At 51.0% G+C, this 26,346-nt stretch overlaps 1 protein-coding gene across 1 annotated transcript in view; it reads left to right on the top strand.

The window, feature by feature from the left end:
- The window catches only part of LOC141236829 (gastrula zinc finger protein XlCGF53.1-like), a 162,539-nt gene extending 142,111 nt beyond the window's left edge, over positions 1–20,428 (top strand). Inside the window, exon 8 of the mRNA XM_073668289.1 lies at positions 20,331–20,428. Coding sequence (XP_073524390.1) covers positions 20,331–20,428 — 98 coding nt within the window. The remainder of the gene's footprint in view (positions 1–20,330) is intronic.
- Positions 20,429–26,346: the final 5,918 nt, after the last annotated feature.

The raw sequence follows: 26,346 nt of genomic DNA, 5'->3' as shown, positions 1-26,346 counted from the left end.
AGGGTCTTTACTGGTGACAACGATAGACCCTCCCGGAGTACTGGCTAGCGATTGGCGCCTGGTCAGTCCTTGAGCAGATGGGATCTCCCCTGGCCAGGCGGAGTTGTAGGCCTCCCAAACTAACGATACTCTTCTGGCTACCTTGCTAGAAGCGGGTATAAGTAGCCCACGTCCCTGAGTGTACCGTGTGGTGCTCAACCGTATGGCCGGTGACTCGGGGCCTTCTAGTAGCTTCCGCTCCACGACGGCGGTGCTGGTCCCACGCGTGTGACAGTGCCTTCGGGTTTCTGGGCCAGAGGACCTGCAATCCCCTGCCGGTCGGTTTCTGCTGCTGGATAGGAGTTAGTCCCCACAGCCTCGGACTCCGGGTCCGGTGATAACTTCTCAGTCAGGGCGAGCTCTGCAGCTGCCAGCCCCTGACTCCTTGTAGCACTGCTCCCACAGAGCTCCTGATGTTCTTTTCCTATATCTGCTTCTCTTCGCTGTCTCTACTTCTTCTCTACTCACTAACCCTGCCTCAGCCCTAGGTTTATATAGGGGAAGTTCTTCCCCTCCCAGGACTGGGCAGGAGGTGTGGCATGCACAGGATCCCTGACCAAGAGACCTCCCACCTGCTCTCAGACATAACATTGCCGTTACTGTGGAAACCAGACCCCTGGGGTGCCACATTCCCCCCTAGTGAAATTTAGTACTCCGGGACTAAACATATTTTTAGAAAAACATAACAAGGTATAAACAATAATAATACAATAAGAAAAACACATAAAGATGGTTACGGCGTGTCCGCAACCGGGCGCAGTCTTTGAAGAAAAGCAAGGTGTCCATTTCACCAAAACAGGGAGACGTAACCAGGTAGGGGTCTGTCCTGCCCCGAGTCCTTAACAGTCTTTAGTCCGTCCTGGGTTACGCTCCAACTATACACAAAGGATTCCCGGTAAATCCACCAAGGACTCCTATAAATAACTAGAAACACATAATTATACACAAGCAACAAGAAAAACAGGTAACCACAAATAAAACAATTTATACACTTCAAATCCTCCAACGTGCGGGTAACTGGCCTCTAGTGGCCCTAGTGGACCTACGGAGCTGACTGTCTAGCCCTGAACTACAGGGTGTAGGAGCTGTCAAGGGTAAACTGGGCAGCTGTCTACCGGCTCTTTGACTCACTAGGGGTACGGCAGGCTCACTATAAGCAGAGGGTTGATCCTCCTGTTCTGCTTGTGTGGAGTCTTCTGCCTCCTGGACCGGCTGCTCTTCCAGCTCTACCTGTTGCTCCGTAGGCACTTGGGATGCTGGTTGGAGGAACGTGAGGACGGGTACCACAACTGCACCATTGACTTGAGTCCAGGACCGAGGGAAGTCTCCGAGCACAGTACTAACCATATCTTCCCTTTCCTCTACGGGTCGATGGTCTTCTTGTTCCTCTTCAGGGTTCCGTAGCTGTTCAGGACACTTCTTCAGGTGATCCCGGGATACAATGGCTATGGTCTCCCCTCCGTCTTTACTGATGGTACAGACTTTCGGGTTCTCGTGGCTTGAGGGCAGTACGGTGTACGGGTCCTTCTCCCACTGGTCGTCCAACTTGTGGAGCCGTCTTTTCCTCTTCAAGACCTGCTCTCCGGGTACCAGGGGAACAGCGGGAGCATACTGGTTGTAAGTTTTCTCTTGTCTTTCCCTAGCCTGACAGAGACTTCGCTCCACGCTCTCCTGTACTTTCCGGTACTGCTGCTGCCTCTCTGTGTCCCAGTCTGCTTCTGGTGAAGTGTCCTCGGGTGTCAGGACTCCCATTTCCAGGTCAACAGGTAACTTACCAGGTCTCGCCCTCATTAGGTAAGCCGGGGTACAGTTGGTGGAACCTACCGGGATGTGGTTGTATAGGTCCACTAGATCGGGCAGCTTCTCAGGCCACAGACTGCGTTCTTCCAGGGGCAACGTTTTCAGGAGATCCATTACCACCTGGTTCATTTTCTCACAAAGTCCATTAGTTTGCGGATGATAGGGTGTCGTCCTTATCTTCCGGCAGCCATACAGATTGCAGAATTCCTGGAAGACCTCCACTTCAAAGGCAGGTCCCTGGTCCGTCAGCACTTGGTCCGGGTAACCGTGTGGACGGCAGAAGTGCTGCTGGAAGGCTCTAGCTGCTGTTTGAGCCGTTAAGTCCTTAACGGGGACGACAACCAAGAACCGGGAGTAATGATCCACAATGGTTAACGCGTAGACGTAGCCACTTCTGCTTGGGGTCAGTTTTACATGATCCAAGGCTACCAGTTCCAACGGCTGCCGGGTGACGATGGACTGCAGGGGAGTCTTCTGGCTGGCACGGTCCTTCCTTCTTAGGTTGCACGGGCCACAGTCTCTGCACCACCTCTCGATGGTTCCCCTCATGCCTACCCAGTGGAACCGCCCACGCAGCAGGAACTCCAGCTTCTTCCATCCGAAGTGTCCAGCCCCGTCGTGGTATGCTTCCATCACCATGGCTGCGTCTCTCCGTGGCACCACTACTTGCCAGATTAGTTCATGCGTCCGGGAGTTAACCATTCTGCGGCACAACTTCCCCTTGTAAAGGAACAGTCGACTCTTCTCAGCCCACAGTTGCTTGGCTTCCTCCGGAGCGTCTGGGTCGAGGCGAGCCTCTGGCCGAGTCAGCATCTCCTTCACCAGCCGGACGGCAGGGTCACTGTCTTGCGTTTCCTCCCAGTTGTAGTGAGGCAAGGGGTTAAACGTAGCGGCTTGCTTACTCCTTACCCGATGGGAATACTGGATAGTCCCATGACGGTGGAACGCGGGGAGTTCGACTTCTTCCAGTCCCTCTGGATCTTCTCCTACGTCCGGTAGGTTTGGCATCCTGGACAGGGCATCCGCGTTGGTATTGGAGCGTCCTGCCCGGTATTTGATTGTGAACTCGTAGCTGGACAGACGGGCCATCCATCTCTGCTCTAGGGCACCGAGTCTTGCCGTGTCCAGGTGTGTCAACGGGTTGTTATCCGTGTACACGGTGAACCGGGAAGAAGCGAGGTAGTGCTTAAAGCGTTCGGTGACTGCCCACACCACTGCCAGGAACTCTAGCTTAAATGAGCTGTAATTCTCAGGGTTTCTTTCGGTGGGTCGCAGTTTTCGGCTGGCGTAAGCGATTACTCGTTCTTTCCCCTGCTGGATCTGGGACAGCACGGCTCCTAGCCCGATGTTACTTGCGTCGGTGTAGAGGATAAAGGGCTGGCTGTAATCAGGGTACGCCAGGATTTCATCCCCCGTGAGGGCCATCTTCAGCTGGCGGAAGAACTCTTCTTCTAACTTCTCCCATCTGAAGGGTGGCTTCTGGTTCTTGGCCTTCCGGGACTGGCCTATCAGGAGGTCCTGCATAGGAGCTGCCTTTTTGGTGAAACCGGGGATGAATCTGCGGTAATAGCCTACCAACCCGAGGAACTGCCGCACTTCCTTTACACTGGAGGGACTTGGCCATTCCTTAATTGCGGTGATCTTATCAGGGTCGGGAGCCACTCCATCAGCGCTCACCACGTGTCCCAGGTACTGCACCTTTGGTTTCAGGAGGTGACACTTGGAGGGTTTCACCTTTAGGCCGTAGCTTGCCAGAGCTTCGAACACTTCCGCCAGGTGTTTCAGGTGGTCCTCATACGTTTTGGAATATACGATGACATCGTCCAGGTACAACAGGACCGTCTCAAAGTTTCTGTGGCCCAGACAACACTCCATTAATCGTTGGAAGGTTCCTGGTGCATTGCAGAGTCCGAACGGCATGCAGGTAAACTCGCTAAGTCCCATCGGGGTGGTGAATGCGGTCTTCTCCCGGTCCGCCTCTGCTACAGGAACCTGCCAGTACCCACTAGTGAGATCCAAGGTAGAGAAGAAGTTAGCAGATCTTAAAGCAGCCAAAGACTCCTCTATCCTTGGTAAGGGGTACGCATCCTTGTGTGTGATGCGGTTGATTTTCCGGTAATCTACACACATCCTCATGGTGTTGTCTTTCTTTTTGACTAAGACTAGTGGAGCTGCCCAGGGGCTACAGCTATCCCTGATCACCCCAGCCTCCTTCATGTCTCTAAGCATCCCCTTGGCGTGTTGGTAGTGTGCAGGGGGTACGGGTCGATACCTCTCTTTTATGGGAGGATGGTCTCCCGTGGGGATGTGGTGTTCTACCCCCTTGACTCGCCCGAAGTCTAACCGGTGTTTACTAAACACTCTCTCGTACTCTTGAACAACCCGATAGACTCCCTGTTTCTGGTGTGAGGGAGTGGAGTCAGTACCCAAATGTAGTTGCTGACACCAGTCCTCCATTGTTTTCTGAGAGCCGTTACCTTCCTCCGGGGAAGATGGAGGCAAGGGTTCTACGGACTGTATGGAATCTTGATTGATGGTATACAATTTGGCTAGCGTGGCATACCGGGGCAGGTACACTTCCCTCTTCCCGATATTTATTATGCGAACGGGCACCCTCCCATGGCGTACATTGACCACCCCCCGTGCTGTCAAAATGGTGGGCCTACTGTCTGAGTAAACTGGTTCTACCATTGCCTGGTAATCTCTACCTCTCAGACCAATAGCTGCCCGGCACCAAATCATCATTTCACTTTTCGGGGGCATGGCAATAGGGAAAGGGTCACACATTCGCACGCTACCAATCTCACCACCGGAGAGTTCTAGCTGTTGCCGTCGCATCAGTGCCCCGATCTCTTTCTGGAGCACTCGCTGCTGGCCGGAGCTGGCGTTCTTGGCAACCTGCTGTAAAAGGAAAATCACCTCTGCAAGACAATTTTCAATTACATTAGTTCCTAGAGTTATCTTTGGGTGACTCTCGTGTTTGTCAATGTCTACAGTGATCAGTCCCTGTGCTGCCAGTTCGACTCTACCGATTTTAATGGTCACCTCTTTAAATCCAATCTGTGGCACGGGCTGACCATTGCTGGCGATGATACTCAAGTCGTCGTCAGGGTAGCGGGTGATATCCGAGTCATTCCAGTACTGCTTGAAGAGCACGTACGGGATGGTGGTGACCTGTGACCCGGTGTCCAGTAGGGCACTCATAGGAATGCCATCCAGTACCACGGGTAAGACTGGACGTCCTCCCACATATTTGTCGCGCCAGTTCGATGGGCCTGGTGATCTTTTTCCTGGGGGTTGGCCCTCTAACCCAGGTTGTGCCAGTTTAAAGGACAGTACCTTGCCATATGTCCGGGTTGATTGCAGCGGCGGCAGATGGGTCGTCCGTCTTCGTTGTATCGGTCGCTGGGTCTTCCTCTGGCCGGTGGGGTCCTCCTTGGTCGACGCCACGGGATGTCCTCCGGTCCGGATGCCAGCTGGATCTTCCCTGGAGTGGAAACCTGTAAAGACTGCACAGTTCGGGTTAGCGCAGCAACGCTTTTAGCTAGCTCTTGGACCTGATGGTGCAGGTCTGGAGCCGGGTCATTGTTCAAAGCCTGCGCATCAGCTCCCACAGGCCCTGCCGACAAGGGCGCCGCCTCCTGGTGGTAAGTGGTAGTGGGGCGTCTGGGGGTCACAACGCCACCTGGTGCCGGTTCTCGAAGCACCCGGATGGCTCTGTCCTTGAACTGTGCAAATCCCAGATGAGGGTCCTGTAAGGCCATTGCCCGCAACTGGGTTCGGTGGGCATTGCAATATAAACCCTCTATAAATTGTTCAGTCAACAGCCTGTCCTCGTCTCCCACGCCGTCAGGGTCGGTCTGCTTAATGGCTCTCAGGGCCTCTTGTAGGTTCAGGGCATAGTCCCTTATACTCTCATGTGCCCGCTGTTTGCACCCGTAGAATCTAAGCTTGATCTCGGCTGAGGTGCGGGTATCAAAGGTGTCCCTCAGCCGGGTTAGTATCCCTGCGACAGTCCTCCCCCCAGGTGGCCAGGACTTTACCTCCCTTTGGGCTGCCCCGGTTAATTGGGCCACCAGGATGCTCACTTTTTGCTCCTCTGTGAGGGGGTACACCTGGAAGAGGCTATCCAGCTTTTCTCTAAAGTCATGCAGGGTATGTGACTCCCCTGAGTACTGGGGTAGCCAGGCTGCCCCCGGGATATAGGGCATGGTGAAAGGCATGACCGCAACAGCGGTGGCGCAGGCGGGGGTTGAAGCGGTGAAGCTCTCCTCCGTATCCGGCATCCTTCTCCCCCCTAGTGGACCGTGGCCTACCTTGCGATGATCCTCTTCCGTAGGCCGCGGCTCCACAGTGAATCGTCAGGGTTGAGGACCTTCCGTCGCGCTTCTGTGACGTCGGCGTCTGCTGGGCTCCTTCCAGGACCTTACGCAACGTCCGGACGTGAGGCGGGGCTTCAGTTCTCGCGCGCTTTCGGAGTCCACGCCCCTCTTCTTCCCGCGCGGCGTCCTCAAGATGGCGTCCAATGGCGGGAAAACTCCACGTATGGCGGGAAGAAGGCTGAAGATGGCGCCGGATGGCGGGAAAACTCCACCGATGGCGGGAAGGAAGCGGAAGATGGCGCCGGATGGCGGGAATCTTCACCACAGGTAAGTTTGAACAGTCTTTTTCAGGCACGCAGTACCCGGTGGTTGCGGGCACGAAATCCTGCCGACTACGCCAAAAGTTGACGCGCCCCTGGGCCTGTGTCGCGCTGCGTTGCGCACGCGGGAGCTTACCCGGAGCCGGATCTCTTGAGGGTTGTAGTCTCGTGGCGGTGATCCGGTCCGTGCCCAGGGAGTCAGACTAAGTCTCGCTGTATTAGCGGTAGATGTTGGACGACTACGCCACCCGTTGAGTACAGCTAAGGAGCTGCTGCTGCAGGGCAGACCGCTGAGGCCGGTGGTAGGATTGTGCAGCGTGATAGTATAACCCCCAACGGGAGGGGTATGGCCTCAGGGCAGCCGACGTGGATGATGGGGGTAGCAGGAACCACTCGGAGACGGTACGGTGTAGTTCAGGGTCTTTACTGGTGACAACGATAGACCCTCCCGGAGTACTGGCTAGCGATTGGGGCCTGGTCAGTCCTTGAGCAGATGGGATCTCCCCTGGCCAGGCGGAGTTGTAGGCCTCCCAAACTAACGATAATCTTCTGGCTACCTTGCTAGAAGCGGGTATAAGTAGCCCACGTCCCTGAGTGTACCGTGTGGTGCTCACCCGTATGGCCGGTGACTCGGGGCCTTCTAGTAGCTTCCCCTCCACGACGGCGGTGCTGGTCCCACGCGTGTGACCGTGCCTTCGGGTTTCTGGGCCAGAGGACCTGCAATCCCCTGCCGGTCGGTTTCTGCTGCTGGATAGGAGTTAGTCCCCACAGCCTCGGACTCCGGGTCCGGTGATAACTTCTCAGTCAGGGCGAGCTCTGCAGCTGCCAGCCCCTGACTCCTTGTAGCACTGCTCCCACAGAGCTCCTGATGTTCTTTTCCTATATCTGCTTCTCTTCTCTGTCTCTACTTCATCTCTACTCACTAACCCTGCCTCAGCCCTAGGTTTATATAGGGGAAGTTCTTCCCCTCCCAGGACTGGGCAGGAGGTGTGGCATGCACAGGATCCCTGACCAAGAGACCTCCCACCTGCTCTCAGACATAACATTGCCGTTACTGTGGAAACCAGACCCCTGGGGTGCCACACATTCTATAAGGTATATAACCCCTGATGAATTACAATGGAGGAAATCATGAATTTTATATTCTCTATCATTACTTAAGGACATAAAACTATCTGTTTTAACCGCATGTAGACACGCTTTGCACCGATTGGCTGCACATCTGAAGAAACCTTTTGTGCTGAGCCAATTTGGTTGTACAGTATTAGTCTCACTGGTGTATAAGCCAGGAGAAAGGATGGTTCCCAGAGCGGGCGCTTTCTTGGCTACAAAGCGGATGGCATTAGAAAGTAGGTTTTTTAGTTCCTTGTTCTGATATATAATAGGCAGCGATGGATTAAGAGTAGCAAGGGCCCCGGGCAGTTTAGAAGGCGCGGGCCCCCTCCACACACCTGATTTATCACGTGACATGTCACATGATCCCCTGTGATAGATCATGTGATAGTTCACGGGAAATTAATTTGGCATAATATTAATTGTGCTGCCTCATCTGAGAGCAGCACAATATTGGGGCAGATACCCTGATTCCAGCGATGTGTCACTTTTTCAGCTGCTTGTTGTCATTTTGAGAAAATCACCGTTTTATCTGCTGCAGATCTAGCAGATCTCTGAATGCTGCACTCTGTATAGCCCCGCCCACACCACTGATTGGCAGCTTTCTGCCCATGCTCAGTGTACACAGAAATCTACTGATCAGTGATGGGGGTGGGGTCCTACAGAAGTTACTAGTCATCTAGTGATAATTACCTTCTGACAAATCAATGATTTTATCAAAACAACACTAAGCAGCCCAGTAAGTGACACATTACTGGAATCAGTGCCTCTAACCCTACATTATGCTGCTCTCAGATTAGGTGGCAAAAACCTGATGACAGATTCCCTTTAAAGGAGCGGTAAAGACAAAAAAGTTTGTATTAAAAAAAATACAAGCCATTTGTGAAATTAACTTTTTTTCATTGTTAATTCACATTAGACTGTATCTTCAACACTTTTGTCAGCAGGTCTTATTACAGACTCTGAATAGGGCAGCTCTCTCCCTCTCCCTCAGCAGAAAGTCACAGCATGGTTAAAAAACTGGATCTTTTATGATTTTCTCATAATAAATAAAAAAGGACATGCAAGTCCTCCAAACTATTTTCCGTTTCTCTATCGGGGAGGTCCTAAATCTTTCTTGTTCTTTAGTTGATCACATGTCAAAAAGGCAAAGCATTTACTATGAACTCGCCTAAAAAAATATACACTTGGAGAGTAATATCATCATCTACATGTAAATATTCCTTGACTCTAAGGGCTCGCTCACACTGTCGTATAACACGGCCGAATGCTATGTGATGTTTTATCGGATAGGACTCGGCCCTATGTTATACTATGGGACAGTGCAGATCTGCGATTATTGGCATGAGAAAATAATCTCATTCGATATTCGGACCATGTGCACACATACAAGTCTACGGGTGCACGTAAAACATTGGACTGCACTCGGATGTCATCCAAGTGCAGTCCGATGAACACTCACAGAGACTATGGAGAAGATGGAGAAATTAAGTTCTCCATCTTCTCCATATCTGTGCTGCGAGAGAATCGGATCACACTCAGTTGAAGCTCTGACAGAGTTTGAGCCGAGTGTCATTAGCATAATTGGCCCTATTCTCTTGCATGAGAGAATATATGGCTTAGTGAGTGGACCCTAAAACTGAATAGTAGTGACGGACAGGCACCTCACAAGCGGGATCCATGTAGCTCTCAGATGTCATGTAGGTAGGGCTTCATTCCATGGGGTAGGGCTTAATTTCAAGGTATATAAAAAAATGGACTTCAAATAAAAATTAAATGAACACAAAAAGCACTAATTGAATTATTTTTTTTGTATTTATGTTTGCAGCCCCTTTAAAAACCCTTTGAGGACCAAGGCACATATTTGTCCCATAGTTTTAAACTGGAAAAAAAATTGATTGAATAAAATTTAAGGTCCTCGAAGGTTTAAGTAGGTCATAAATTCATATGAATACTTGCTCATACAATTGCAAATGCCAAAAGATGAAGAAGAACAGAATCAAAAATATGACATTAAGTGGAGCACTTACAGGTATTCAAGGTGAAAGAGACCAGCAAAGGCATTGTCTCGAATGACAGTAAATGAGTTAGAATTCAGCAAGCTGAAAATGAAGACAGCAGGTTAGAAGCGAACCAGACTTTATGGTGCTCAGAATTAGTCAAGCAGAATTTATTGACTGCTCTTACAAAGCACTGAGACTCCCGCTGTGTATAGATGGCGCCGTGCGGCCTCCCGCTGTGTATAGATGGCGCCGTGCGGCCTCCCGCTGTGTATAGATGGCACCGTATAGATGGCTACGTGCGGCCTCCTGCTGAGTATACGTGTATAGATGTCTACGTGCGGCCTCCTGCTGAGTATAGATGCCGCACGGCGCTCCCCCCAGAGACAGCAGGAGGCCGCACAGCACCATCTATACTCAGCGGGAGACCGCACGTAGCCATCTATACACAGCAGGAGGCCACACGGCGACATCTATACTCAGCGGGGGGCCGCACGTAGCCATCTATACACAGCGGGGGGCCGCACGGCGCCGCACGGCGCCGTCTATACACAGCGGGGGGGGCGCACGTAGCCATCTATACACAGCGGGGGGCCGCACGTAGCCATCTATACACAGCGGGAGGCTGCACGGCGCCCCCCCAGAGACATCAGGAGGCCGCACGGCGCCAACTATACTCAGCAGGAGGCCGCATGCAGTCATACACACACACAAACATATACAGACACACATAAACACATTTGAAACACAAAAATACATACAAACAGACATCACACAATGACATCTGCCCACACACACACACACAAACAGACAGACATCACACACACACACACCTGCCCACACACACACACCTGCCCACACACACACACACCTGCCCACACACACCTGCCCACACACACATCTGTGTGTGTGTATGTATAGTGTGTGTGTGTGTGTGTATAATGTGTGTGTATGTATAGTGTGTGTGTATGTATAGTGTGTGTGTGTATGTGTGTGTATGTATAGTGTGTGTGTATGTATAGTGTGTGTATGTATAGTGTGTATAATGTGTGTGTATGTATAGTGTGTGTGTATGTATAGTGTGTGTGTGTGTATAATTTGTGCGTGTGTATTTTTTTTTAAGTTAAAAACAAGTAAAATGCATGTGGCATCAATATCAATAAGGGCCTATTCACACTGAATTTTGCAATGCATTCATCTCCTCTTTCCAGGCTTCTATCTAAATCCCTGAAAAATGGCATTCAGATGGGCCTTGACATAGCCATTGATTTGAACAAAGGCAAACCGAGGCTAAAGTCTGAATCTTTAGGCTCCATTTTCTCTGCTTTCAGATGTCTCATTTCAGACAGCACAATCCTGAATTTCAGGGATTCAGTTGTAAGCCTTGTGTAAAGACCTGAATGCAGCGCTGAATGCAGTGTGAATAGGTCCTTACATCCTACACCACCTCAGGGGATTGTTGTTATGGAGTATTGCCCCTGGGTGGCCGCAGTTATGACCACCACCAGGGCTCGCGGGCACCCACCCTAGCTTTGGTATTCTGGGGAGCTGGCCACACACACACACACACACACACACACACACACACCTGACCACAAACACACACACACACACACACACACACATATACACACACACACATATACACACACACACATATACACACACCTGCCCACCTGCCCACACACACACACACATATACACACACACACACACACACATATACACACACACACCTGCCCACACACACACACACCTGCCCACACACACCTGCCCACACAGACACCTGCCCACAAACACACACACACCTGCCCTCACACACATCTGCCCACACACACACACACACACACACACACACTCACCATCCCCCGGCTCCATTCCTCCTGCCTGCTCTGTCTCTTTTCCGGTGCAGCATTGCAGGCCGGGGCGCACTGCGTGACGTCACAGCTAGGAGACACAGCCGCGCACAGGGCCGTGTCTCCTAGCAGTGACGCGGCCGGGCCAGCACAGGGAAGTTAACTGCTGCAGTGCTGGCCCGGCCAATGAAGAAGTAGCGGCGGCCGCTGCTGGGGGAGCGGTCCGGGCCCCCCCTCCCGCCACTGCTACCGCTATGTGCCGCGGCGGCCCGCACATATAATGAGGGCAATCCGGCATTAGACACCCCGCCTGGAGCCGCGGGCCCCCTGCCGGCTCGGGGCCCCGGGCGGTCGCCCGGATTGCCCTCATTATAATCCGCCTATGACTGTGACATCTCCCTTAGTGTAGCACCCCGAGGGTTCGGCCGCTACAGGGGTATTGCACCTCAGCCCAGAGGTGTGATATTCCACTCCCAGGTAAGGATGGAGTGTGGACCAGGGCTCAGTTAGCTGCATACAGCACACACACCCCATTTCCGAGGGACAGCTCAACGGTGCTCCCACTAGACAGAAGTGCAGGCACGACCGACTATGTCCCTGTCGGGAGTGGGGAGGGGGGTGGAACACCCAGTGCTGTAGGGGCAGATAGGGGTTGGTTCCTGAGCGTAGGAAGGAGCCCATTGGTTGCTGGTCACCTGGGCTCATGGTCAGAGGGAGGTATAAAAGGTGGGCACCATCTTAGATCTAGGTCCGTTCAGTCAGAGGAGAAGATCGGGAGTGGAGGCTCTGTAGGAGCTCCACTCAGGAGCGGGCCTAGAGAGAGGCCGGAGAAGAGAGAGAGAGGAGGTGAAAGGGAGCTGTGATTAAGTCTCATCCCAGCTCCACGAGAAAGGAACAGAAAGGAACAGAGAAAGAGAAGAAGAGACAGAGAAACAGAAGGGCTCAGCAACAAGAAGGTGGAAGGGACCCTAAGAACCTACGAGAATCCAGGGTGAAGGGTCAGGCAGATTAAGGGTACCGGATCCCAAGTTGGTGGAGGAGAAACTACCCTCAGCCAAAGACCGGTCGTCGTGATCATCTATTGGTGCGACACCTCATCAAACCTGCTAGGAAGGCACCATATAGGACAGCGGAGGACGGGGCCCACGTTTAACCGCACAAGTCCGCGGTAGCTGGACAAAAGTGGGTCACTGGTGAGGCAGGCCAGAGAAAGGATTAAAGGGGGTCCTGTGCCATGCTCCTGAACTGCCTGGGAGTTGACCGAGCCCCACACCTGGTGGACGCAGCACGGCTTGGGCGGTCACTGCTGACAGAAGTGACCCGGAACAAATGAACTGTGAGTAAAGACCCTGGACTGTAACTTGTTGTCTGTGTGCTCCTTCGCGCCTCCAGCACTACCGGTACTGGGACTCTCACCACCATCACTCCCAACATCCACTACACTGCCCTGGGGCCGCACTCTTCCCGTGGGGAGTCACACCATTCCAGCTGCACACGTCATCAGCCCCGGCGGACTGCCTTGCAGTGGCGGTTCCTAATAACCGCAATCCACGGGTGGCGTAGTCGGACATTATCTGAAGCACATAGCAGACTACCATTGGTCTGACCACCCTGAGCCGCGGGACCGGGCCGCCACTACTACCCCCATCGTTCCCCTATCGCCCGGATCCGCGTGCCCCACGGCTCAGGGGGCGAGTCAGCTTTGGCGTAGTCGGCAGGATTTCGTGCCCGCTAACCACGGATACTGCGCTCCTGAAAAGAGACTGTTTCACTGTACTAAAGATGGCGCCCGCCCCAGAAGAACGAGCGCCATAATGTGCGCGCCAAAAGACCACAGGAGGCCGCCTCCCATCGTGGGCCGGGTCCCAGAATGGCGCCAAAGAGGAAGCCCGCCCCAAACAACCATGAGCACGGCTGTGGAAATGTCTGTCAACGTGGGGGGGCTGCCCCTGAGAGTGATTGTCAGCAGAATGCCCCAGGACCATCCCCCATGGGGGCGGAAAGAGAAGAAAACTGCGGGGCAGGGGGTGGTCTGGATCAGTCCAGACAGACCGCACCTGGGGATGGACGTCCTCAGCAGCACCAGCCTCCTGGCCCGAAGCCTGCTGCAGGCCGGACCGCTCTGCAGCCTAGCAGAAGTCCTAGCGCAGAGACCCGGAGCGTGCGCAAGCTGCACTGGAGGACCTGGAGCGGAGGATGGTCCGGGCGCAGCGGGGTGCACTCACTGAGTGGAGAGAGGAACTGGCCCGGCAGGCCGAGACCCACCAGCGACAGGCCTCAACTGCACCCCGGAGTTTGCCTGCCTCTGAGGACGGCGCAGGAGGAGAGAGGACCGGAGGCGACGCCGCGGAGGGAGCCACGAGGACTGAGGCAAGTGAAGGGGACGTCACCACCCCAAGCCCAGCACCCACAAGCCTGCCCCAGCCTCCCGTCGCAGCACCAGAAGCCCCACTCACCGCACCTGTTGCCGCGCCGCCACTGCTCCCAGCTAGGCCTCAAGCGGCGAGCGCCGCGGCCACGCCCCGCCCGGCGCCACGCCCCTTGACCCCGGGCGCCGTAAAGCAAGAATCATCATCGGCCCGGTCGCAAGGCCTGGATGACCCGGGCGCCATCGCTAAGCCTGCGCCCCTGTCCCGGATGGGACTGCCACCTAGCGCAGCCAAAAGACCCCCGGCCTGGTCGCAAGGCCGAGTGCCCCCGGGCGCTGCTCCCAGATCAGGTCCCCCCACTATACCATCGCTGGGCGTGGACCTATTGGCACATCATACCGGTCCGGATGGACTGCCGCTGGAGTGGCCGGCGGAAGTGACCGGCAATCAGCCATGGAAGGCCCAGCCCCCGCGCGAGCCTCTGATACCGGCTCCAGAACCCGTAGAGGTCACCCTACCCCCACTGGAGGACGTCCAATTTGCGTGGGACCCCACCCCCACCAGCGAGAACTTGATGGGGTTCTCTCAAGAGACCGGGCAGACGCGGTCCGTCGTCTGGAGGCCTGTCATCAGCAACTGGCGACCTTTGAGCGGGAGCGACGAGAGAGGCGCGTCAGAGAGGAACGGCTCCAGGCCCAGAGTGCTGAACAAAAATGCAAGGCCCGCCAAGACCCCCGAGCAGCCCGTGCTCCCCGAATCACCGGGACCATAGTCAAATTCCACATGGAGAACGGCTGGGGGTTCATCAGGGGCCCAGAAACCGCAGGCGACGTCTTTGTGACCCGCAGGGACGTTGAGAGTCATCTACCTGAGGGACATCGTGGCCGTGACTTGTACCCTGGTGATGTGGTCGCCTTTACCCGCCACGTAGGTGCAAAAGGACCATACGCCCTACATGTTCATCGGCTCACTGAGGAGGAGCTACAATACCGCGGCTATGAGGAGAGCCAAGAGGACCCGGACGGGTCTGAAGAACCATATGAGGAGGAAGAAGGAGCATATGGAGGACACCGCTACTAGTAAGTAGCAAAGTACCTGTGTACATAGTTACCCGTCAGGGTACAGAGAACTGATTGCTGTTATGGAACTATGTGAACGTTATCCCCTCATCCCCTACCAGGCTGAGGACTGTGAGCAGCCATTCCCTTCCCAAAACTGGCCGAGGACTGAGAGCGGTCAATCCCTTGTAAATAGTTGCGCTTCCTAAAGCGCCCCCTACTGGTTTTATAAAAAGACTACCACGTCTACCTCGGGACAGCAAGTCCCTCGTGTTTACAAGTTTGCCAAAATTCCTGCACTTACAAGAAGAGTGCACACCTGGTCGCAAGTTGCACCGCCGCCAGGATCCAAGAATGTGTTGTAAAAATGTTTTTCTGCAAATGTTTTATATGAAAAGTTTTTATATGCTGCTAGATAGTAATGTGAATGTTTTCTAATAGTGTTTATATGTCAAAAGAGTTCCAGAAGTATTAGTAAGCGTTTTATAATAGTGTGACAAGAAAAGAAAAGCGTTTCCCATAAAGGGAATTGAACCATGTTGCCTGTTTTCTGATGTGAAAAGTTTTAAAAAGTTTGCATGTCCTGTAATTAACTGTTTTTGCTCTTTTCCAGCCCGAGGACGTGCTGTGCTTTACCAGGGGGGAATGTAGCGCCCCGAGGGTTCGGCCGCTACAGGGGTATTGCACCTCAGCCCAGAGGTGTGATATTCCACTCCCAGGTAAGGATGGAGTGTGGACCAGGGCTCAGTTAGCTGCATACAGCACACACACCCCATTTCCGAGGGACAGCTCAACGGTGCTCCCACTAGACAGAAGTGCAGGCACGACCGACTATGTCCCTGTCGGGAGTGGGGAGGGGGGTGGAACACCCAGTGCTGTAGGGGCAGATAGGGGTTGGTTCCTGAGCGTAGGAAGGAGCCCATTGGTTGCTGGTCACCTGGGCTCATGGTCAGAGGGAGGTATAAAAGGTGGGCACCATCTTAGATCTAGGTTCGTTCAGTCAGAGGAGAAGACCGGGAGTGGAGGCTCTGTAGGAGCTCCACTCAGGAGCGGGCCTAGAGAGAGGCCGGAGAAGAGAGAGAGAGGAGGTGAAAGGGAGCTGTGATTAAGTCTCATCCCAGCTCCACGAGAAAGGAACAGAAAGGAACAGAGAAAGAGAAGAAGAGACAGAGAAACAGAAGGGCTCAGGAACAAGAAGGTGGAAGGGACCCTAAGAACCCACGAGAATACAGGGTGAAGGGTCAGGCAGATTAAGGGTACCGGATCCCAAGTTGGTGGAGGAGAAACTACCCTCAGCCAAAGACTGGTCGTCGTGATCATCTATTGGTGCGACACCTCATCAAACCTGCTAGGAAGGCACCATATAGGACAGCGGAGGACGGGGCCCACGTTTAACCGCACAAGTCCGCGGTAGCTGGACAAAAGTAGGTCACTGGTGAGGCAGGCCAGAGAAAGGATTAAAGGGGGTCCTGTGCCATGCCCCTGAACTGCCTGGGAGTTGACCGAGCCCCACACCTGGTGGACGCAGCACGGCTTGGGCGGTCACTGCTGACAGTAGTGACCCGGAACAAATGAACTGTGAGTAAAGACCCTGGACTGTAACTTGTTGTCTGTGTGCTCCTTCGCGCCTCCAGCACTACCGGTACTGGGACTCTCACCACCATCACTCCCAACATCCACTACACTGCCCTGGGGCCGCACTCTTCCCGTGGGGAGTCACACCATTCCAGCTGCACACGTCATCAGACCCGGCGGACTGCCTTGCAGCGGCGGTTCCTAATAACCGCAATCCACTGGTGGCGTAGTCGGACATTATCTGAAGCACGTAGCAGACTACCATTGGCCTGACCACCCTGAGCCGCGGGACCGGGCCGCCACTACTACCCCCATCGTTCCCCTATCGCCCGGATCCGCGTGCCCCACGGCTCAGGGGGCGAGTCATTAGCAACGACCGGCCCGGCACCGAGTACCCCACGACCCAGGGGGCGCGTCATAAACATGAGGCAGAACTTTCCAGAACTTCTTTATTTCAAGGACTGCTGAAGACACCATGACTTGTTACGTCTTCTCAATCACAGTTTCCCCATTTTAAATTGCCAACAGTTTTACTCACCGCCGATGCTGTTCCAGCGGTGTCGGCACTGTCTCTTCCAGCGATCGCGTCACAGCCAGGAGAGACATGAACCTCTTGGGATAGTTTTCACATGTACAGCACCACTGAACCAATGGGGCTCTAAAAATAAATAATAAATACTCTTCCACGTGATCTGACGTCGGCTGTGGAGGGATTCAGGTGCATGGACAGTACAGTTCTCCAGGCAAATATAACACGCTCAGCAAGTATTCTGCACGGCTCCTAATAATTCACAATAGGACCCATGCATGATATAACTCTACTGCCCAGGCTGCTGTCGCGTCTGTGCAACCACAATGTCCAATCAAGCAGGAGAAGATCCCTTAATTATGCACAAATTGTAATGTCCAGGAATCTTTAGCATGGATGAAAGCCCACAAAGATCAAGTCCACAACAAAGCGCTTTCTGAAGACAATAAAATCAATATAATATCTCACAACTCAACACTCATTACTGGCAGATCACAGGGTCGAGTATGTGAAATCCACTTTTCTTTCATCTAAAGTAGACATCAAAAACGCAAATTTCTTCACACAAGGCAAGGCTGGTTACATGGTCAATAGTGACTTGTAGGATCGCTGCTTCCAACAAGTGACGCTACTGAGGTCTAGCCCTTTTCTTCTCAATTTTCTTTGCATGTTTAATTTCCCAGAGGAGCATTGCATGGCGAATAAGCCTCCTAACCTTAGCATGCCAGAGCCGGTATGTCACTCTCCACAAGGAGAAACATTACCCATTAGACCTCAGTCCAGAGCCTCTCACCTAGTCATATCAGTTCTCATACTTTGCACTGACAAGGAGCAATACCCCGAAACACCGGGTCTGCAAATTGAGGTTCTGATTTGGCTTTTATCCTAAGTCATATTACAAGGCTCGTTAAAGGGTCGATAGTGACTTGTAGGATTGCTGTTTCCAACAGGTGGCGCTATAGAGTTCAAGTCCTCTTCCTCTCTGAAGAGGCATTTGCCTATTTGATTTCTTCACCCGTAATTGATAAGTGGAGTTCCAACTTACATAACACTATCAGGTTTGCTAACCGTCCAGAAATTCCAAGATAGTCTGTAAAATAGGGCACTTATTTTCCCTGTCAATAAAAAAAGAATGGAAACATGGGTGACTTTTTTTGAAGCTGGAGAAACTTGTACAAATTATTGCGACTGTAATTATTAATTTACAGTGAAAACAGTTTTCTGTCTTATTTGTGGGTTGTAAACATATATCACTTAATGGGAACCTGCCACTATATTCATGCTGCACAAAGCACAGGCAGCATATATCAGAGTCTGGCTGCGCAATGTTTTACTGTGAAATGATGCAGCGTTCTAGAGAAAACCTAGATCAAAAAGTCAGCTGGGGACTATAGGGACAGATGTAACCAATCCAGTATGGCTCCCGACCAGCTTCTGTTGATTGACAGGTCTCTCCCATGTGTGCATATAGGGAGAGAGCTGTCAATCACACAGGGAGAAGCTGGGAGCCATGCTGGACTAGTCGTGCCTCTTGGTATATTCCCCAGCTGACTTTTCTATGTTGTCTCGAAGAAAAAAACCCAGCATTTCACAGTAAGACATATTTGGCTGCAACAGTGCAGCCAGGCTCTGATTCATACTGCCCTAGGTTTTTGAAGAATGGAAAAAGATAATGAATTATGCAATATATCGCCAACTTGTTCATTCCACGCCTAGAGGACTTGGTGCTGCGCATAAAATTCATGGAGGTCATACTAAATACTAGATGTAGTAGTTTTTGATGTGGGGTGTACTCATTTCTGCATCAACTAATATGAGTAAAACTGATTTTGTAATGAAAGTTATATTACTAACCATACTTATATGTTATGGGTCAAAAAAATGTTCTATGAAACTAAGTCTTTGTTCTTGCGTTTAGTGAGATATTGACTAAAGCACCACGCCAGCAATTTTGTTTTTATTTCAGTGCTAGAGTGGTATCAATAATGTAAGTTCCCTCACCCTAGTAATATCCTTACCAGCCACCGTCTTCTGTTCCTTCTGGCGACGCTCCAGTCCCACGCCGCCTTCTTTTGACTGCAGCTCCCAACTGACCAGAAGTCAGAGGTAACGATCACAAGCTCTCAGTTTAAGTCTATGAGACCCTCGTTCTGACTCTCATGGACTTATATTGAGTAGTGACCTCACTGGAAAACACTGGAGCGATCCGGCAGGTCCCAATCGGCAGAAGACCACCAGAGCGGTGCTGATAACAGAAGAAGATGGAGCCTGCCCTAGTAAATTACTAGGGAAGGAAATTTACATTAGTGACGCCACTCTAGCGGTGAAATAGAAAAACCACTGGTGTGGCATCTTAATATCTCACTTTTTAAAAGGGGTGTACTCATTTATACTGAGCACTGTACATGCGATGGGCACTATTGAACGCGCCATTTAAACAACCACGATTGATGCGGGCACCGACCCTGGCTGATGCTACAGAAGCTCGAATGTTATTTAAAGAGGTTGTCTGGACTAAAATGACAAGTTTGTAGTACACAATGCGATGCCAGGATTCGCCAGTGTCTGTGCTGGCAATGGGGGTCAAGTATGCAATATGCTAACTCCCAAACAGAATTCGTCTAGCAGTGATCTTGCGGGCATTGCTCCTGTGCCCACATGTTCACCATGAGATAAGTGAGTCACAGTGTGTGTATTCCTTCCTGATTATTACGTTATTACATACTTGTACTTCAAATGTTGGGAAGAGGTTAATGATACACAATTGGTCCACATATATCCAATATATCTTTCCAAAAGATGTTCATGAATGGACATGCCCATAACATATACATTAAATTATCCAACTAGTTACCATACTTTTTTTTTATATTTTAGCCAATCTACCCAAAGTAAAAATAAGCTGGATTTTAACATATCCTGGGGTCCAATACAATATTATATCCATAAAGGTTTAGGTTTAGGTTTACCCACTGTATAAAGCTACTAATTATCTCTTTACTTTTACACAGTGGACCTACACCAGCAGATGACATGGCTCCCCAAACCATCACTGATTGTGGGAACTTCACACTAGACCTCAAGCAGCTTGGCTTGTGTGCCTCTCCACTCTTCCTCCAGACTCTAGGACCTTGATTTCCAAATGAAAATTGAAATTCTGGAACCTTGTGGAGTGTGTCAATGACTGCATTCTGGACATTTGTCAAGTCAGCAGTCTTCCCCATGATTGTGGAGCCTACTGAAACCGACTAAGGGACCTTTTTAAATGCTTAGGAAGCCTTTGCAGGTGTTTTTGTTAATTATTTTAATTTATTGAGATAATGACTTTTGTGTTTTTATTGGCTATAAGCCATAATCATCAACATTAACAGCCATGCGTGGTCTCTAAACGAAGATCATATCATAACGGAAAATATGCCGTCGTTTGCAAGCTTCTGCAATCAATGAGCGAAAAGTTATCGCAGAAATTAGAGTTTTTAATAAAAGCATGATGGGTGGGGCCCTGCTCCTGTGATGTCGGCCCAGGGGGGTGTGGGTAGGTCTCTCCCTTCAGCATAAAATCGTCTGCTGAGGTTGGCATAACATTCATTGCGGGAGTATATAGTTATTATATGCAACGGATCCTGTTCGATAACAGTCAAATCAGAGGAGAGCTCCCCTCCAGCTATATTGAATCGTCTCAGCGATCGTATAGTAAGTTTCTGCTTTAATTCTTATTATTTTGTGTAACTGCTTATGTATTGTACTGTCCCATTTGTAAAACCCTTGTATATTTTTCCTAAACACTGCCTCCCTTTTGGATTAAATATAAAATTTAATAGTTTCTGTTTTCCTGTAATTGTTCCCTTCCCCGAAGCCATACGCTATCAGAACACAGGCGTCCGGCCAGGCCTGTAATATATTTCAAACTCGGCCGGTGGTGGCAGCAAATAATATTTATAATCGGGCTATCGTGAAGCTGACAGTGACCGTACAGAGGGCGTAAACACATATTCCATGCGTTGGAATCCAGAGGTGTGATGCCATACGCTACGAGTAGTGGGGACCGTATGCTCGCGGGTCCCTGACGAAATCCTGACGGCGTGACGGCAACACCGAGATATTGCGTGATCCCCCCCGGTATCGTTGCTGTGGAATACCCTGACACTCTTGTTCTGTAAACCACAACCCTCAAGCCATATGCTACCTATATATATATATACACTGCTCAAAAAAATAAAGGGAACACTTAAACAACAGAATATAACTCCAAGTAGATCAAACTTCTGTGAAATCAAACTGTCCACTTAGGAAGCAACAATGATTGACAATCAATTTCACATGCTGTTGTGCAAATGGAATAGATAATAGATGGAAATTATTGGCAATTATCAAGACACACTCAATAAAGGAGTGGTTCTGCATGTGGGGACCACAGACCACATCTCAGTACCAATGCTTTCTGGCTGATGTTTTGGTCACTTTTGAATGTTGGCTGTGCTTTCACTCTCGTGGTAGCATGAGATGGACTCTACAACCCACAGAAGTTGCTCAGGTAATGCAGCTCATCCAGGATGGCACATCAATGCGAGCTGTGGCAAGAAGGTTTGCTGTGTCTGTCAGCGTAGTGTCCAGAGGCTGGAGGCGCTACCAAGAGACAGGCCAGTACACCAGGAGACGTGGAGTGGGCCGTAGGAGGGCAACAACCCAGCTGCAGGACCGCTATCTCCGCCTTTGTGCAAGAAGGAACAGGAGGAGCACTGCCAGAGCCCAGCAAAATGACCTCCAGCAGGCCACAAATGTGCATGTGTCTGTGACGCGCCCCCTGGGCCGTGTGTGTGTGGGGATACCTGCAACCGGACCCTTTGTGGATGCTGGGGGTTGTAATCCTTGCGTGGCGGGGACCCGGTCCGTGGCTCAGGGTGGTCAAACCAAATGGCAGTCTATATGCTGAATGTCCGACTACGCCACCCGTGGATTGTGGTCAGAGTGAACCGCCGCTGCAGGGCAGACCACTGAGGCTGGTGTTGTGGGTGCAGCTGAGCGTAGTATAACTCCCCACGGGAGGAGTATAGCCTCAGGGCAGTAAATGGGGATGTTGGTGGTGATGGTGCGCAGGAGCAGCAGTAACCACACGGAGTCTGTCATGCAATTCAGGGTCTTTACTGTTGGTGGTATTAAGGGACCCGTCCGGAATACAGGTTAACAATGGAGGCCTGGTCAGTCTGAGAGCAACTGGGAAATCCCGCTGGTCAGGGGGAGTTTGTAGGCCTACCGTGCTGACTTCACTCTCTCTTGGCTATCCTGCTGTAGTGTATTGGTAGCCCACGTCTCTGAGTGTACCGTGTTGTTCTCACTCGTATGACTGGCGACTCGGGCCTTCCGTACTTCTCACCCCTCCAGGGTAGTAGTGGTCCCTCTCATGTGGCTGAGCCTCCGGGCTTCCTTGGGCCAGAGGCCTTGAAGTCCCCTGCATGGTGGTTTTCTGCTGCTGGGCTTATAACCCTCACAGCCACGGACTCCAGTGTCCGGCTTTACAAGTCTCTGGCCAGGACGAACTCTTCTAGTTCCTCTCCTGACCTCGTGTTCCTCCTCTGCCTACAGGGACTCCTCAGCCTGCTGCTGACCTGTCCCTATCTGCAACTTGTCTGGACTCTCACTGTTCTGAGCTAACCCCGCCCCAGATCCAGTTTATAAAGGGCAGATTTCTCCCCTCCCAGGACTGAGGCAGGAGGTGCTGCATGCTAATTGTCCCCAACCAGGGAACCTCCCACCTGCTCTCAGACATGACATTGCTGCCACTGTGGCAACCAGACCTCGGGGTGCCACATCTGCACAAATGGTTAGAAACCCACTCGATGAGGGTGGTATGAGGGCCCGACGTCCACAGATGGGGGTTGTGCTCACAGCCCAACACCGTGCAGGACGCTTGGCATTTGCCACAGAACACCAGGATTGGTAAAGTCGCTACTGGCGCCCTGTGCGCTTCACAGATGAAAGCAGGTTCACACTGAGCACATGTGACAGACATGACAGAGTCTGGAGACGCCGTGGTGAGCGATCTGCTGCCTGCAACATCCTTCAGCATGACCGGTTTGGCAGTGGGTCAGTAATGGTGTGGGGTGGCATTTCTTTGGAGGGCCGCACAGCCCTCCATGTGCTCTCCAGAGGAAGCCTGACTGCCATTAGGTACCGAGATGAGATCCTCAGACCGCTTGTGAGACCATATGCTGGTGCGGTTGGCCCTGGGTTTCTCCTAATGCAGGACAATGCCAGACCTCATGTGGCTGGCGTGTGTCAGCAGTTCCTGCAAGATGAAGGCATTGAAGCTATGGATTGGCCTGCCCGTTCCCCATACCTGAATCCGATTGAGCACATCTGGGACATCATGTCTCGCTCCATCGACGAATGTCACGTTGCACCACAGACTGTCCAGGAGTTGGCGGATGCTTTAGTCCAGGTCTGGTAGCAGATCCCACAGGAGACCATCCGCAACCTCATCAGGAGCATGCCCAGGCTTTGTAGGGAGGTCATACAGGTACGTGGAGGCCACACACAATACTGAGCCTTATTTTGACTTGTTTTAAGGACATTACATCAAAGTTGAATCAGCCTGTAATATGTTTTTCCACTTTAATTTTGGGGGTGACTCCAAATCCAGGCCTCCATTGGTTAATAAATTTAAATTTGATTTCCATTGATGATTTTTGTGTGATTTTGTTGTCAGCACATTCAACTTTGCACAGAACAAAGTATTCAATGAGAATTTTTCATTCATTCAGATCTAGGATGTGTTATTTGAGTGTTCCCTTTATTTTTTTGAGCAGTGTATATATATTCCATGCTTTGTAATTGGAGTATATACCATACACTTACTGTGAGTTCCCCAATAACAGGCCTAGTAGTGGAAACAGCCACGGCCTCCTCCATCACTCGTAGGACGCAGCGGAGTTGCATCTCCTACAAATTTGTGGCAGCAGTGGGATCTGCGGTGTTCTCCTTGACATGCATTAGGCATGTGACCAGTGTTTGAGCTTTGCTAATGAAAAAAGTTTGGCCATACTGAATTTCATAACTGTTTTACTTCTTGGACCTTATTTCCTTTTCTTCTCCATGGAAATAACCTTCTGCTAGGGATGGATGGCAGTAGCTTATTTCCCTCTCCCTATTTACAACACATGCACCATCAGACTAATTCAGATAGCTTGTGTATAAGGGATTATTAGAAAAAAACTGTTGTTTTAGGGTATGTGCACACGATGCAGAAATGCTCAGGATTTTTTCCTGAGCGTTTCTGCATCTCCCTGGCAGGAAAAAACGCATGCGGATTGTACATGCGTTTTCCTGCCAGACACATGCGGAAATGAAGCGGTCTTCACTTTCATTTGCGCATGCGGGTTGACAAGCGCTTCCTAAGCGATTTTAGCATCACTTGGAAAGTGCTTGTCAACTTCACACTATATAAATCCATGCAACCGGCATGGATTTATATAGTGTGTGAATGTCAAAAAATAAATATATACTTACCCTCCGATGGCCCCCGGTGTCCTGCTTCCCTCCGTCCCGGCTGCCGGCAGTGTAAGACTGAAGGACCTGCCGACGTCAGCGTCACATGACCCATCACATGATTCTGACGTCAGCATAGGTCCTGCATTCAACAGCGAAGTGCCCGGGAAGCCAGGAGGACGCAGCGCGGGACGCCGGAAGGTAAGTATATATATATTTTTTATTTTATTTTTTATTTTATTCTTTTTTTTTTAATGGTACCTGGGTCTGGATGAGAGTCCTCTCATCCAGACACGGGTACCATCCGCACATTAGAACGCATGGAATGCGCGTCTACATATACAGTGATGCGTAATCCATGCGGTCTAATGCAAGTCAATGGCGGCGAAAAAGCAGCGTTTCCGCAAAATTAATGGACATGCTGCGGATTTTTGATCGCAGCGTTTACGCTGCGGAAAAATCCGCATCATGGGCACAGCACATGCGGATTTCCATTGGGGAACATTGCTGCCCTTCTACCATGCGTTTTAATGCGTTTCCGCGGTGTTTCCGCAGCTGCAGAAACGCAGCGGAAATGCATTAAAAACGCATCGTGTGCACACAGCCTTATCCACAGCTATTAAACCTTTTGGGGGTTGAATCCTCTGAGACATTGCATATGACCAGTATAATGCTTCATATCAAACAAGTGACATTGTCATTTGTTATGATATGTACAAACTGATGTACCTTGCATTAGGCTATGTGCACACGATGCAGAAATGCTCCGGATTTTTCCTGAGCGTTTCTGCATCTCCCCTGGCAGAAAAAACGCATGCGGATTGTACATGCGGATTGTACATGCGGATTGTATATGTGTTTTCCTGCCAGGGACAAGTGTAAATGAAGCATTTTTTACATGCGATTTCGCATGCGGGTTGTCAAGCACTTTCCAAGGGAAAAGTGCTTGACAAGTCACACTATATAAATCCATGCAACCGGCATGGATTTATATAGTGTGACCAAGTTATAGTAAAAGAATGGTAAAAAATAAACATTATACTCACCTTCTGATGGCCCCCGGTCTCCTTAGCGATGAGTCCTGGCTCCCCGGCAGCTCGCATTGGTCTAAGAGGACCTTCCATGACGTCAATTAGCCATGTGACAGGTCACGCGACCGTCAGCGGTCGCGTGACCTGTCACATGACTAAATGACGTCATAGAAGGTCCTTTTAGACCACCGCGAGCTGCCGGGGAGCCAGGACTCATCGCTAAGGAGACCGGGGGCCATCAGAAGGTGAGTATAATGTTTATTTTTTATATTAAAATCTTTTTTTTACAGGTACTATGGTACCCGGGCCTGCAGGAGAGTCTCCTCTTCTCCAGACCCGGGTACCATCCACGCATTGAATCGCTTAATATCAGCATATGCACATGTAGTCATGTGGATATTAAGCGATTCAATGCAAGTCAATGGCAGCAAAAACGCCGCGTATCCACTAAAATAATGGACATGCTGCGGATTTTTCCGCAATGATAATCCGCAGAGGAAATTTCCGCAGCATGTGCACAGCACATGCGGATTATTATTGGGGAACATGGCAGGCCTTCTACCAAGCGTTTTTTAAGCGTTTCAGCGGTGGAATTGCCGCTGCGGAAATGCTTAAAAAACGCATAGTGGGCACACAGCCTTAGATAAATACCAGTCATGGTACCCAGTTTTAGATGTATAGGGGTGCTGTAGACACAGACTACCTCAATGTTAGCTATTACTTCTGAACAGCAGAGACATAGCAAAATGTATATGCAGACAAAAGGTTCATCTCAAAAGACAAATTAGTCATCCCTCTGAAACAACCATTGAAGAACTGTACACTAGATCTTATTTTCTAAATTATGAG

Source organism: Phyllobates terribilis, unplaced genomic scaffold (assembly GCF_046119375.1).
Source record: "Phyllobates terribilis strain yellow unplaced genomic scaffold, ASM4611937v1 Scaffold_726__1_contigs__length_752350, whole genome shotgun sequence".
Lineage (NCBI taxonomy): Eukaryota > Metazoa > Chordata > Amphibia > Anura > Dendrobatidae > Phyllobates > Phyllobates terribilis.
This window is presented reverse-complemented; position numbering and strand designations above follow the sequence as displayed.